General features: G+C 34.2%; 1 protein-coding gene across 1 annotated transcript in view; it reads left to right on the plus strand.

The window, feature by feature from the left end:
• Positions 1 to 14,303, plus strand: part of LOC128994745 (uncharacterized) — a 32,814-nt gene that overhangs the window by 11,258 nt on the left and 7,253 nt on the right. Inside the window, exons 4-10 of the mRNA XM_054419500.1 lie at positions 1,100 to 1,148; positions 3,564 to 3,713; positions 4,590 to 4,672; positions 5,412 to 5,673; positions 8,840 to 9,014; positions 9,654 to 10,518; positions 13,894 to 14,036. Coding sequence (XP_054275475.1) covers positions 1,100 to 1,148; positions 3,564 to 3,713; positions 4,590 to 4,672; positions 5,412 to 5,673; positions 8,840 to 9,014; positions 9,654 to 10,518; positions 13,894 to 14,036 — 1,727 coding nt within the window. The remainder of the gene's footprint in view (positions 1 to 1,099; positions 1,149 to 3,563; positions 3,714 to 4,589; positions 4,673 to 5,411; positions 5,674 to 8,839; positions 9,015 to 9,653; positions 10,519 to 13,893; positions 14,037 to 14,303) is intronic.

A 14,303-nucleotide genomic window follows, 5' to 3' on the forward strand; every position in this document is an offset into this window, starting at 1 on the left:
TTAGTAAGATGTTAGCATTCCCACTCTTATCTTGGGTAGTATTCCCACTTTTATCTTGGGTAGTATTCCCACTTTTATCTTGGGTAAAGATTGTTTTACTGTTCCAATATTGATTGTTTTTCACAATTTACCCTTTTTCTAAATTAGCTTTTATTGGTAAACAATAGGACTGATAGACGAAATCGTCTTTGTAATTCCTATGTTAGTATTATCACTTTTATCTTGCGCAAAGATTGTTTTACTGTTCTAATATTAACATAGTTGACTTTGGGTTTTGCAATCCGCTGTATTTCCCATGCTGTGTTTTATGGCACTGTTTTTACTGGATAAATGGTTTTAAATACCGGTACCTAAAAAAATAGCCTATCTACAAAAAATAAATTTTTACATTGCTGTTAGCAATTTATCAAGTTGTAGTTGAACCTCAATAACAAGATCACTAGTGGGGATTAAATTAGACTCATTGTCAAAGTTTTTACTGTCAAGGATCTAAATATCGTGGGGAATTTATAAAATGTTTTAGTGATCTCATCTTGTATGTAGTTGTGTGCAAACATGTAGGATACATATAATGATCTTGCTTGGATGATTTCCTTACGGTTTATTACGTAACTGGTATTTTCCCTAAACTGAAACTGTAATAACTAGTTTATCCTTTCAAATATTTGGTATTAAACTTATTCCTATTTTACTGTAGCCTAGTTTAAACTGAAACTATTTTCCAAATTTTATCAATTTAGGTGTTGCTGGTACCATACTATAAGCTTGACATACCTTATTTTCCAAAGTTGAAAGAATTGTAATTAAAAAAAAAAAGATTTAACTGTTTTTAAGTTCTATACCCCTAGAGGAATTGTTGGAAAATACTTTTGTAAATAATGAAGTAATTAATGTGTCCACAATGTTTATTATGTTTGTTTATTCAGATTTATTTTATATTCATAATGCACAACATCAAAACTCAATAGTTACTCTGTTAATCCTTGTTAATTAATTCTGAAACTTAGCTCCCATGGTGGAGAAAGCCAAATGTCTTTAGTGGTCTATGAGAAATCTTCACTATGCAAGAATGTAATGTTTTATGATGTCAATTTTGCAGGTTTATGGGGGTTTGTGTTCATGCAGGCCAGCTTCATGCACTTACGGAAGTAAGTATCATTGCGGTGTTGTTAATAATGGCTAAGCTACAAGTATTTTAGAGGGGAAACCTAGTGAAGCTATTACAAAAACATTGAAAATAAAACAGTGGACAGACAAACTTTATTAATACAGACGTTGCTTAATTTGCACAAACATTTCATAGTAGATAAGGTATATTTCATACAGCATTTCATTTCATTTCATTTCAAAAATGAAAAGCAAAGTAATGAATGCACTAGGGATAACTACGTACTGTAGTTTTGTTGCATGTTTTACAGTGCTTTAGTAGTTTCCTGTTTTAAAACTATACAACTTGGACTGTTAATTAACCTGAGTAATTCTTAATAGAACATGTCAAAGTCACTTCCTGAAACCAAATCAGGTTAAAAAATACTGTAATATTTCTAAGGATTACATACTTTTAATTAATTAGTTAATTGTAAATAAACAACTGATTGTTCATTCAGTAACTAGTGGTAAACAAAAAAATATTTTACTTTTGCGTTGTGTCTTTCAATTGATACTTCAAATGTATTCTTTGCACGCAATTTTTTATTTCCACCAGTTGTTTCAGCATTGTGTGCCCAATTATGTAAGTTAATTGGCTACTGTACTGTCTATGCTAACTATGCAGTATTAGTTATTATAGACAACCTAATAATACTAAACATGTTTTCAATGTTTTTTTCAGTAACTTATTTAAACTGCAGCATTTTTTCTAGAGATTTGAATAGGCCTAGTAAAATAATTTTAGTTAAGAGTATATTTTATTTTTATAAAAGACTAAGTTTTCCCAAATAAAATGGTTTTGTAGTCATGAGTTTTGATCTGTAATGTTATCTTCATTTTGTGTTTGGGATCAAACATTCAAAATATATATTTTTTTACATTATCATTTAACTTACAACTTTTCTATTATTTTTATGTAATTTTTAAGGAATAGTTATGAAAGGGTTTTAACCTTCAAAAGTATATAAATAATAAAATATATCTTCCAACACTTTTTGGTATATGTAAACTCATACCAGTGACTAGTCAAAAGGTAAACACAATACGGCATGAACAAAATTTCAATAAAATACAAAAACATTTAACAATAAAAAAAGACCTGTTCTAACAAAAGTTGACCGATCGCACAGGTAGCAACAGGGACAGACTCAGTTTTAGGTAAAACATCAGGCCAATCAGAGACTCCTTGCTTGAATGTCATTGATTGCTAGTAAACGTTCTAACAGTATAAGTTTAGGTATATCAAAAAGTTTGGAAGATGTATTTTATTTTTATCATGTCAGCATAATAGTTTCAAAACGTAAATTACCAATACAAAATTAATTCCTCTTTTTCTCTTGAAGACATCAACTGGTAGTTTTTAGGATAGAGGATATGTAGCTTTGACAACATCTTTTGTATCAAACAAGCAACTCAGAGATAACATCACTGGTTTATAAACATTAGTGGTAAACAGTCCAGGGACAGATCATTCTCAAGGTCAATGATAACTATGTCCATGTGAAGAGTCAGATGACAGTTTCATTTCCTTATACAGTGGCATTGACTTCTCTCAGAATTAGGAAAAAAATATGTCTTATGTTTTTTTTTATAATTATTGGAAAATGATTGTAGTTAGCCTAGTGTAAATTACCGCCAGACAAAAACCAGCCAGTTCTTAACATTTATGAACTATCCTGCAAATACCAAAAGGTTGATGCTTTTTTATTAATATTCAAATTTTGTCAAGCTGCCAACTCTTTCAGTTTGGAGCTTCTATGCAGTGTTTTCTTAATTTTATATGCATTTGAATGTGAATGTTCAAATCAATTTTGTAGTATCGCTTGGTTAGATTATTTGGGTATATGTGAAGCTAGTTTAGGTAACCATCAGAAGCGACAAAACACTCAAATTTTCAGTTTTGTTTGGTTTATTGTGTAAGGAAAATCTCTGTAAGGATAACATAGATGTAATGTCTGCATTAATACTCCACTAACTTGCTATCTGATTGGCATCAGATAAATGCTACACAGTAAATTGTTTCCTTTTTTTAGATTTCTTAAAAACTGAACAAATTTTATTTAAAGTAATTAAGTATAACAATTATTTTGGGGGTTAACCCATTCTCTCCTCAAACATTTCCTTACATAGTCAGATTGGGCTGGTTTACGATTTTATTTGTTTTTGGCTTATGGAAAATGATAAATAACCAAGTTTCCAATCTCAGATACCAACCACTCTAAAGACTGACATTTTTTCCACAGAGAAATTTTATAACATGAAAATACCGATTATTCATAATACTACACATACTAGTGCTCACCACCAAACCAATACTCAGGCATAATGTTTAATTTTTTAAATTTCTTTTTATATTCAAATAATCAGTACATTTTGAAGTTCTGTTGGATTTGATTCTTTATGTTTTGTTTTAGTTTATCAATGGAGGAAGCCTAGAACAGCTGATCCAAGCAAGGAACGTTGAGTTGACATTCATTGTGAGGATGCAGCTGGCTTTGGACATAGCCCGGGGAATGGAGTACCTTCATTCTCGCGACGTCTTCCATAGAGACCTTACATCCAAGGTAGGGTTGAAAAGATAAACGGTATTAGTTTAGAGGAAGAGATTGTTTAATAATGTAATGTACTTCTTTGTTGTGTTTCATTTCCTGTAGTCTGCTAATTTTAGAATGTACTAATTTTATATTATAATTATATGTAGCCCTGACATCCAGACAGTACCATATAAACAGGAACTAAAATAACTCTGCATGAGATAAAAGATTTGATTTTATGTTGATTTCAAAACATTACATGGTCTTTTTAATGTAATTATGTTTACTAAGTGTCATAATTGTTTGGTTATTTATTTTTTAAATAGAAGTATCTACCAGGTAAAACAAATCTTCTTTGGCTCCAATATACTTGATCGATCTTGGATTATTTGAAACTTCATCTTTAAGATTATGCACGGTAATAATAAAATCTCCTGTTTATGCATTAAGGAAATTATTATGGACATATTTTTTTAGTAGATGAAAAACATATATTGTTTTTAATGAAATAATATTTCTATTATTTGTAATAATATAACTTGTCATATATTTTTACATAAATTTCAGAAAAGAAACACTTATACCTGTTAAGGAGTGTTTCATAATTTTAAATAAGGGGGTTTCCCCTAATCATTCATAACTATTTGAGTTTTAATAAGGTTAATGAATAAGGAAAAGAAATTCTCCGCTACCAACCATTCTAATGCATCTTATGACATTAGTGAACATTTCACTATTTCAGTCATGAGTATTTATTGCCATTGATCTGTTTGTTGCATAAATAAGCAGTCAGTACTTGTTGCATGCAATTATATTAAAATTAACTCAGTTTACAATACTAAAAAGTACAAATTGTTCTTTATTTAACAATGTCTTGTTCCTCATACATATGATTCCTTGTTGTAGAATGTACTGGTCAAGAAGGATGAAACAACAGGTGAAATGATGGCTGTGGTCGGGGACTTTGGGCTGGCTGCTAAAATTCCACGGTATTAAATTGTCTTTAACAAACTAGTTTTGTCATTTACAAAACAATTTATTCTCGTTTTCCTGACTCTCATGGGATGCATTTGGGCTGGATTAATAAAATGTTGAATTACTGGAAATAGTAGTATTTAACCTATAAGTTTGGAAAAGTAAACTTTAAAAACTGTATTATGTGCTCCTCGATTATTGGGTCTTTAAATTCATCAGTTGAGGCATTATTTTACAAAAGAACAATGTTTATCTAAGACAAACAAAACTATTGTATTTAAGTAGCTATTTTAAATTTCAAGAACAGATGTTTATCGTAGGCCAGAATGTATTTTAAGTGGTATGCATATTTTCAAATTCAGTTAGGCCTACCTGTATCGTTTAAATGCTAAAAACTCGGATTCTTAAGTTGAATTGACAAAAATCAAAGCAGAGTAACATACTTATTCTACATAAAAATAACTAATTTTCACTGCAGAGAAAGTGGATTCAAACTGGACATCGCCACCAGAAAGTTGCTATCGAACCACAAATCAAACTCTAGTATTATACGGATACCAGCAATTGACTCAAATTAAACCAAATGGTTAAATTGCCATGATATTAACACAAAACATTCTTTAAATGATCGTAAACGCTATACAAAATCTAATGTAAATTTATGCACTGACTTCTCTGGATCAAACCTGCAACTTGTGATTATTAGGTTAGGATTTGCCATCCAGCTATTAAGAACCTATAACCATGTTGCAGGTCGGGGTACAGACTGCCGACTGTTGGCTCCCCGTATTGGATGTCACCGGAGTGCCTCAAAGGTCAGTGGTATGACGAGAGCTCAGATGTGTTCAGCTACGGCATCATTCTGTGCGAGATCATCGCTAGAATCGAAGCCGACCCTGACTTCCTGCCTCGAACGGAAAACTTCGGTCTTGACTACCTCGCGTTTATCGAGCTTTGTACAGACCCTCCTCCTACACCACCGGACTTCCTCAAACTAGCCTTCAGCTGTTGCAAAGTGAGTAGATCTAAAGTAATTCTATATTAGTCACTTTCTACGTTGTATTTCAGGCATTTTTCTTAATTGAAAGATATTAAATATTTTGCAAGGAATTTTTTTGAGAAATAGAGTTTGTCTTAGAGCATGCATACCTGAGAAGATTACAATTTAGAGGTTGAAATATCAGTATTGTTTGATTACCAGCTTACCAAACAATTAGCAACTGTTAATATTCAATTCAATTTATTTATTTAATACAAACACAATGACAAAGGGCATTTTAACTAGAGGTGTGCGGATAATGAAATTTCATTTCGGATCGGATAGTTGAGGCTCGGTTCGGATCGGATCGGATATTGGGAGGTTCGGATTCGGATATTTTCAGATTCGGATAGTTCGGCGCGGTTAATAATAAGCTGCATATGTATTTTTAACCTATAAAACAATGTAAAGCTGTGTAAATAAACTTAAATGACGATTTTGAACTATAGAATTTCAAATTAGCCAAGTCCACAGTTTTCTCTCTCTTTAAAATCACAATTCACAACATTTATTTTCAAAAGTTGGTTGCTTGAATTAAGTACACTAGCAGCCGAAATCTTAACACAACACCTTAGCTCAGCAGGACTGATGTCAAACGTTTGGGCTTGTTTACTTGAGGTTATGTTTTATCTTGTTTCCTGGTTCTCACAAGACAAGGAGTTCGATCTCAAGTTTATTTTCACATTGTTTTCATATTGTTCCTAACGTTTTTGGAACGGATTATTGGCCTTAAGTGGCATTTTGCGGGTTTGCCAAGTTTAGAAAACATCACTAATGCACTAAGATGGGCTCTAGCTCACGATTTGATGTTGGGCAATTAGGCTTTATAACTCTGTAAAAGGTGTGTATCCCTGAATTTACGAATTGCATTCTACACTTATTCACTGCCAAACATAATTCAGTAGAACCTTGATGAACCGAGAATTACACTAGCCTACATAACTTCATTACCCCAAGTAAAATACCAAGATCATTTTTATAATTGTATTTGAATCGTATAATATTAGTTTGTTAAACATGGATTGTATGTTCAATAATAATTGCAGTCCATTATTGTTAAGCAGTATGGTCCCAAATTATTGTTTTTGATTTTGAAACATCACAGTTCATTTGACAAAATTATAGTTGAAGCAGCCCAATGTCACGCTTGTGCAATAGTTTGTTTACAAGCTTTCTACAGACCACTGGGGAGGGTCGGGTCTGATAAGCCGTCTATTGTTCACCCCCAAGAAGGTCCAACCCTCATTAGTGCCGCTCGGCTGCACTCAGTGGGGAACCCAATACCACAAATCAATCTTTTAAATGAGTAAAAATATTTGGTAATAATGGTTTTATTAATATTCACCTTGAAATTTCAATAAATTTGGTGTAAAATTTGACAAAAATCTGCCATTTTGACCGATTATTAATACAGTACCAAATACCAATAAAGTAGTACATTCATTGGTAATTAAATAATAGGTAAAAATTCATCAAGTTTTACCCCCTGCTGTGCGCTATATGTCACAAAAGCTGATAACGACATAGGTGATTAGTAACCATGGCAACTTGTTAAATGCGTGATGAAGGGAAACCCAAGAAATAGAAGAACAAAGAGAAAGAATAACGATGTTGTTATCTTTATACCCTTTTTACAATTTCTGTTATTGTTATCTTTACTTTATGTAAGATTTTATGATTTTGTTTTATAGGTTTATAAAATAATTCTTTTTAACTACGGGAATATCAATTTATAATTTATCAACGTGCTTCTCTTCTGAAACAGCAATACCGGATGCATAATAAAGGGCAATGACCTAAAATATTACGATTGTGCAATATTGTATTTTGATGTTGAAATTAAAATCACGACAAAAGTTTTGTATATATCCATGGTCCCTATCGTTTAATCATTTAATATGTATACAATCAATGCTAAATAATCGTGGTTAGTTCTAACTTTATTTTTTATTATTCAAAGTTTCTACACAGTAAGACAATCCAAAGTCAAACCGGGCAATGAATACCCAAAAAACAACGTATCTTGTCCTGTGATTGGAATACCACTCGCCGGCCAGTCCTTTAGGTTTAGGGAAGTAGTGCAAGTCTATATAGCTTCAAGGTCTTACCCACCCCTTCCCCCTCCGGTCCTACTTGACTCACTACCCGCGCTCCTTTCGAGGTCATTGCCCAACCCCTCCCACCCTTCCATTATGTTGCCTTTCTATTGTTTCTATTCTGACTTTTTTTCGGGAAACATTAAATCTATTGTTTACGTAACATCACAGTAGTAGGCTAGATTTTTCTACTTTGAAACAGTACTGTAAAAAAAAAACTATTACGCAGCGCCCCTAGTATCAGGAGCGAGACAAGCACGAGTTGACTTTCATTTGACCATGGTAGTTCTTTTCTGCTTCATGTCTCTTCGTTCCAGACGAATCTAATCATAAAGCAAAACAGCTGATAACGACTAAAATAGTTATCGGTATTGCATCATACGGCTTCTTTGCCGTTTGCTGTTAGGTCGTTGGAAACGTATTGCTGTAATTTTGTCCTGGGAAACTAATGGTGGTTATTATGGAGATTTAGTTTTCTGTCCAAATCGTCAAAATATATTGTCTATCCAAAAAAGTCAGATATATAACGGATAGTGTCGGATATCAAATTTGGGCTCGGTTCAGTTACGGATATCCGAACCGAACCGATTTTTCGGATATCCGCACACCTCTAATTTTAACACTAAGCTACATAAGCCTAAAAGTCTTGTCCGTAGCATTTCTTGATTTTACTTAAGTGTCTTTTTAATGTATCACGTTGAGTCGGCCATTTATTAGTTTTCCCTTTCTTAGCAGTAACAAACTTGAACCAACAAACAAATATTGACAAAAAAGTCAATATTTTTTTCTTATGTAGAAAACAGAACTAATTATGTATAAGGGATACCTATTAAATAGGTGTTAAACAGTTGAGGTTGGTATACTCACATTATTTGTACATTGCTACATTATCAAACATGTTTTAGTATGATTTTTATCAAATTTTTATTTTCTGCATTATCTGACCTTAGGTTTTTCCGACCTTCCCAAGAAAGGATTATGTCAGTAATTATGCCTGTAATGAAAAACATACAAATCAATACAGCATTTTCTTTGATCTCTTCCAGTTTGAGCCGAAGAACCGGCCGACATTCACGCAGGTAGTGGCTCTGCTTCAACCCATGATAGAGGAGGCCAGTGCCTCCGCCAGGCCCCGTCCCCCCACCACTAGCATAGCAGCTCGTAGTGAGGAGTTCCTTCCTGGCGCAACCCTCCCTCCCACCGCTACTACTAGCCGCAAGTGTAAGTGTCATGGGTAACTTGGACATAATGTTGGTCATCCCCGTTGTGCTCACAGCCTAGTGGATCCAGTTTCCTAGATTTCCAACCTTCTTTAGTGTTAAAAGTTGATAATCTGGAAAGCAACACATAATTTCCATTTTTTATTTTTATGTCCAATTTAATGGATAACTCTAATAATACTTTATGACAACACTAAATGATATTCTGCTTGTATTGCTGCAAACTGTTATAGTCTGTATCTGAAACTTATAAGTTGAAAATTACCTCACTAGAGCTATTAAAATCTCTTTAATCACTGGATACACTATACACCACATAAAAGTGAAAGTAATGGATGTTTTAAAAAATGTAATTAATTTGTTATCGAAAAAAAGAATTGTGCCAGTTCACATTCCTACTACTGGATATTGAAGGTTTAAATAATCAAATAAACTGTTACCTGTTCAATATGAAGAATCAAAGGATAATGAACCGGCGACACTTTATTTAATTATTTAAGAGTTGTGTATTAGGTACTTACATGTTAATATACGTTAAATTTAAGTATTGAAACCAATATTTTATTTTCCATTTTCAACAATATGTCGCCTTTCTATTTTTTATGATAGTTTTTACTGAAAATCTTGATATTTGTTTCAGTGATTCACCGCAGGTCATTATCGGAAGATGTTGGTATGATAGTGTTTCCGCCGCACACAGCTCCCAGTGACAAGGCCAGGTGTCACTTTGTCACAGCTCGTCCGATGTTGAAACATGTCGGAGAGACGATGGCCAAGAACGACCCTCACTACAAGCCTTTCCCCTCCAAAGCCAACCCGTTTGCAACTCTCAGCCAATTCAAGGGTGTGAAAAAAATCCTCGCATCAACCAACTCAACCGACTTGTTTTCATCATGTTTTGAACTGCCCTCTCCCTCGCCCTTCCGAACCAAGCCGTTTGAGTTATCAGCAGGAAACAAACTAGAACCCAAAGCCCCTTTTGAAAGGGGGAAAATCTTCGAGGAAGAAGGTATACACGCGTTGAGGAGAGATTCTCAAGACCAGTCTTCCGTTTTAGTCGAACCCGTTGTTAAACCTTCACAAATAAAATCAAAGAAAAAGTTTGAAACGAGCGAAAAATCAAAAGAATTGAGTCCTTTTTCCCAAAGTTCCTTGGATGAGGATGTTTCGACTGTGAAGACTGCGGTTTTAGGTTGTGTAAATAAAGTGGAATCGAGGTGCTGTGCAGTTTTAAAAAGTAAACCGCGATCTCTACCTTCATCTCCTACGTTCACTAGAAGAAACACGGGGTCAGTTGTTACCTCTGAACTTATTGCTCGACTAAATGTGAGAAGAAATCAGGTGTTATCAAAATGTTCGGGGGAAGAAGAGGCATTACACAGAGTAGTCTGTGAAGCTGCTAGGAAGCGAGCATCCCTCTACAACCACCCTCTGTTCAAAGCACCCTCGAACACTCGTCCTTCAGATAGTAAAACATCCCCTACATCGCTGCAACACCCTTTAAGGTATTTATCAAATAGTTTTTTTAGCCTTTTTGTTTTTTACTTCAAATTTAGAAGGTACACCCCAGGGCCTATTTAACGAAATGTGGGTACTGTGAGTGGTAGTTTGAAACAAATTAGTTAAGTATATTGATAGTCAGATCCGGATATCGGACTACCGGATAGAAGACTATCTATGTCCATATACAAGACTAACTGTGTCTCTGTACACAAGACTAAAAATTTACAGAGATACCCTTTTGGTGGTTGTGCAAACTTAGGAGCAAGTTTCATTTCAAGATTTTGAAAATTTTAGGGTCCACCAAAAATGAGGGATATTGCCTAGCCGTATAATTTATAGACGTCGACATATTCTGTGACATTCCCTAGCTATATCTTATCTATTCTTTAAGCTATTCTATATCTTATTACATCAACCTTTAAACATTACTAATTTAATTTAAGACAGTATGATTTAAATTGGATTTCCGTAAATATTACATTTTTTTTTACCCTTATGACAGTACACATCTGGATCCAAATTTTTCAAGATCCGGATCCGGTACCGACATTTTATTGGATCCGCCCATCACTAGTTAAGTATTATATCATGAACATGCATTAATGATCTAAAAACTAATCAAAATAGAATCACTAGAAAAAAATCAAAACTTTCAAATATTTCATTTAAATAATGTCAAACTTGAGTTTTACTCATAAAAACAAATTAAGTCAATAAATCTAGACTCTAGGCAAACATTAAAATCATTTTTGACAAAAATTGCAAATATCAGTAGATTACCTAGATATTTTAATTAGTACTATAGCCTACATAATTTTATTCATCTGAAAATATAAATTAATAGTACACCGTTCAAAAGATTTAGGTATATTTAGGGGAAGTTTTTTCCCCCCACCTCTTTTTTTCCTTAATGTATGTTATAGCTGATTGACGGTTTGAGCTTATTTACAGCTGTCCAGCTGTTGTTTTAAGGGCATGGTAAGGTGGAGGGGATGGAATTGCTTCCCCTACAACCGCCAAATTGTGTGAACCGAGTATGTATATGGCTGGTTTTGTGAGCACCAAACATATGTCCTGCAAATGCAAAATCTGTCATAGATTGCTTACAGTTATATGATAATTCTTTCTTTGGTCAGATGGTTGAAGCCAACCAAGAGCTGTAGTTACTGTATAAAACAGGGTGTAACCTATATCGACTGGTAAAATCGGGACAAACCTTGAGTTTGAAGAGACCTGGAAATAACTGGTATTTTTGGCACCATTCCGGGAATCTTTCCGGACATTTGCCGCTATCCTGGATGACTATGATAACGTTTCTGTGACCGCTGGAGACGACGATAATGTTTCCGTGACTGCGGGAGACGACCATAATGTTTTCGTGACCGCGGGAGACAATGATAACTTTTCCAGGACCGTGGGAGTCGTCCAGGATTTTGACCCAATCACGGAAGGCGTTTCTGTGACCGTGAGAGATGACAATAACGTTCGGTGACCACGAGAGACGACCTCAACGTTTCCGCTATCCAAGGAGAAGATAACATTTCCACGACCGCGGGAGATGACAATAACGTTTCCGTTACCACTGGAGACGACGATAATGTTTCCGGTACCGCGGAAGACAACGATAACGTTTTTGTGACCGCTGGAGACTACAATAATGTTTCCATGACTGTGGGAAGTGACGATATCGTTTCCGTGACCGCGGGAGACAACAATAACGTTTTCGTGACTGAGGAAGTACAGGATTTTGACGCGATCACAGAAGACTATGATGTTTTTAGTTTTACCGTGACCATGGGAATGTCCAGGATTTTGCAGGGAACGTGGAAGACTATGATGACGTTCCCCCGACCGTGGGAGACGACGATAACTTTTTCGTGATCCCGGGAGACGTTCAGGATTTTGACTCGATCACAGAAGACTGTGATGACGTTTCCGTGACAGTGAAATATGTCCAGGAGTTTGCCGTGATTGCGGAAGAATAAAAAACTACTAACTTGTTATAACTATTTTTCTTTATTTAAATTACATAATCATACCATGTTTCAGAGACTTGAAAATGTCCTATCGAAAATCCTCCTGCCAAAATACCTTCATTCTACCCTCTGCCAAAGAAGTATCTGTCTCCAACTCTTCAGCTATTTTTTAAAACCTTCAAAAAATTGTTCTACCATTATCATATCAATTTTTTAATACATTTGTGAAATTTGAGTCTTGTCTAAATTTTTTGTTGTTTTGTGGCAAGCCTTAGTTCAGAACCTTTTGTTCAATTGTTAAGATTAAACTAACTTTGGTGTACATAATGGTTTTGTGTTTTTTTTTAATAACTTTATTTTAATTTTTTTCTTTTAGTGCTTTTTAGGACTGACAGTAGATACCTTTATTGAAACGTAAAATGTCAGTAGATTCCAGAGATTTTCAGAGCATCGCTGGTCCATATTTAAAATATTTGTTTTAAATCCTAACTTACATAGGTACAATTTTTGACAGATTAACAGAAATAAATTTAGATACATAAAAAAACATGTTTTCACATTGATTTAAATTAAATTTTAGTCTCCAAAAGCACCAAAGCAACATTCTACAAAGATAAAGTAAATTATCAATTGGACATCAAAATTATTGGGAAGAAAACCTTGAAAAAACAGAGTTGAAACTGGTGTGTTGTGACGAGGTATTAATGACTTATCAAATTAAAAGAAAACACTACTTGCAAGTCAAGTGATATGAAGAATTGATACAGCATTAACACAAGAAATGAAATGAAACAAATTAAATAGCCTTCTTCTTTTTTAACAAGATATTTATATTTTCAAGAGTAAAAACACAATGCAGTATGCCTGCCTACTGTAAAACACACAGATTGTCTTTCTACAGTTCTGTAAATTGGTACAGTTTTGTCACCAACCCAATCACTTTGCACACTTTAATTGTTACTGGAGTACAGTATGTTTTTGAACCAAGGATGTCACCTGCTTTATATTACCTTACACAGAATTTATTTTGCTGGCGTTTCTTATGTCTTAATATGTTTTACTTTTTGCTTCATCTTTGCTACACTGAAATAAATTGTTCTAGATTGGTTAGGTTTAGCGTAGATGAATATTTAAATATTTTAATTAATGTACTACTACTATTTGTTTGTCATCCATTGTAATTGCCGTTTGCCGTATGCATGAAAAAAAAATAATACTAAGTAAGGCCTAGATGATTTAATGTACAGGAGAAGCTCGATAACAAGACTCCCATGGGGATTATTAAATAAGACTTGTCATCGAGGTGATTGTGATTAGGTGGTTTGAAAATGACACTAGTTTTCAAAGTTGTTTTTGAGGTTCCACTGTATTACGTCCTAGTATTATTGTTATTGGTTGCAGATCTTGTGCCTCAAGCAGTAACTTGGCGTGCCTCCCAGACCTTGTTTTCCCGTCCGTCTCAACCCCTGTGGTCCCTCTCCGGAGAAGAGGCTCTTGCGAGTCCGGGTTTTTCAGCAGTGTAGGAGAGGACTTTTGTCTTCCAGGTACTGTGTAATAAATTAAAGTTTCAATTCCTTAAAACATTTGCAGTGATTTGAAGGAATGGTAAATTCTCAATATTTCTTGCGGTGGTAGCAAAATTGAGAATTTTCAACTGCACAATCTTTGTAGACAGCTTCTTCGATCGCTTTAATATCTATAAATTTCCGTCTTGAAATATTGGCAAAATTATTAGAATTCCACCAGGAAAACAGAAGTATAAATATCCTTAATCTTTAAGTCTTAAACATCTGTTTTTTTTTAAATATTTG

This window comes from Macrosteles quadrilineatus, unplaced genomic scaffold (genome assembly GCF_028750875.1).
Source record: "Macrosteles quadrilineatus isolate MER2022 unplaced genomic scaffold, UCM_ALF_1.0 Scaffold_5__1_contigs__length_97177068, whole genome shotgun sequence".
NCBI lineage: Eukaryota > Metazoa > Arthropoda > Insecta > Hemiptera > Cicadellidae > Macrosteles > Macrosteles quadrilineatus.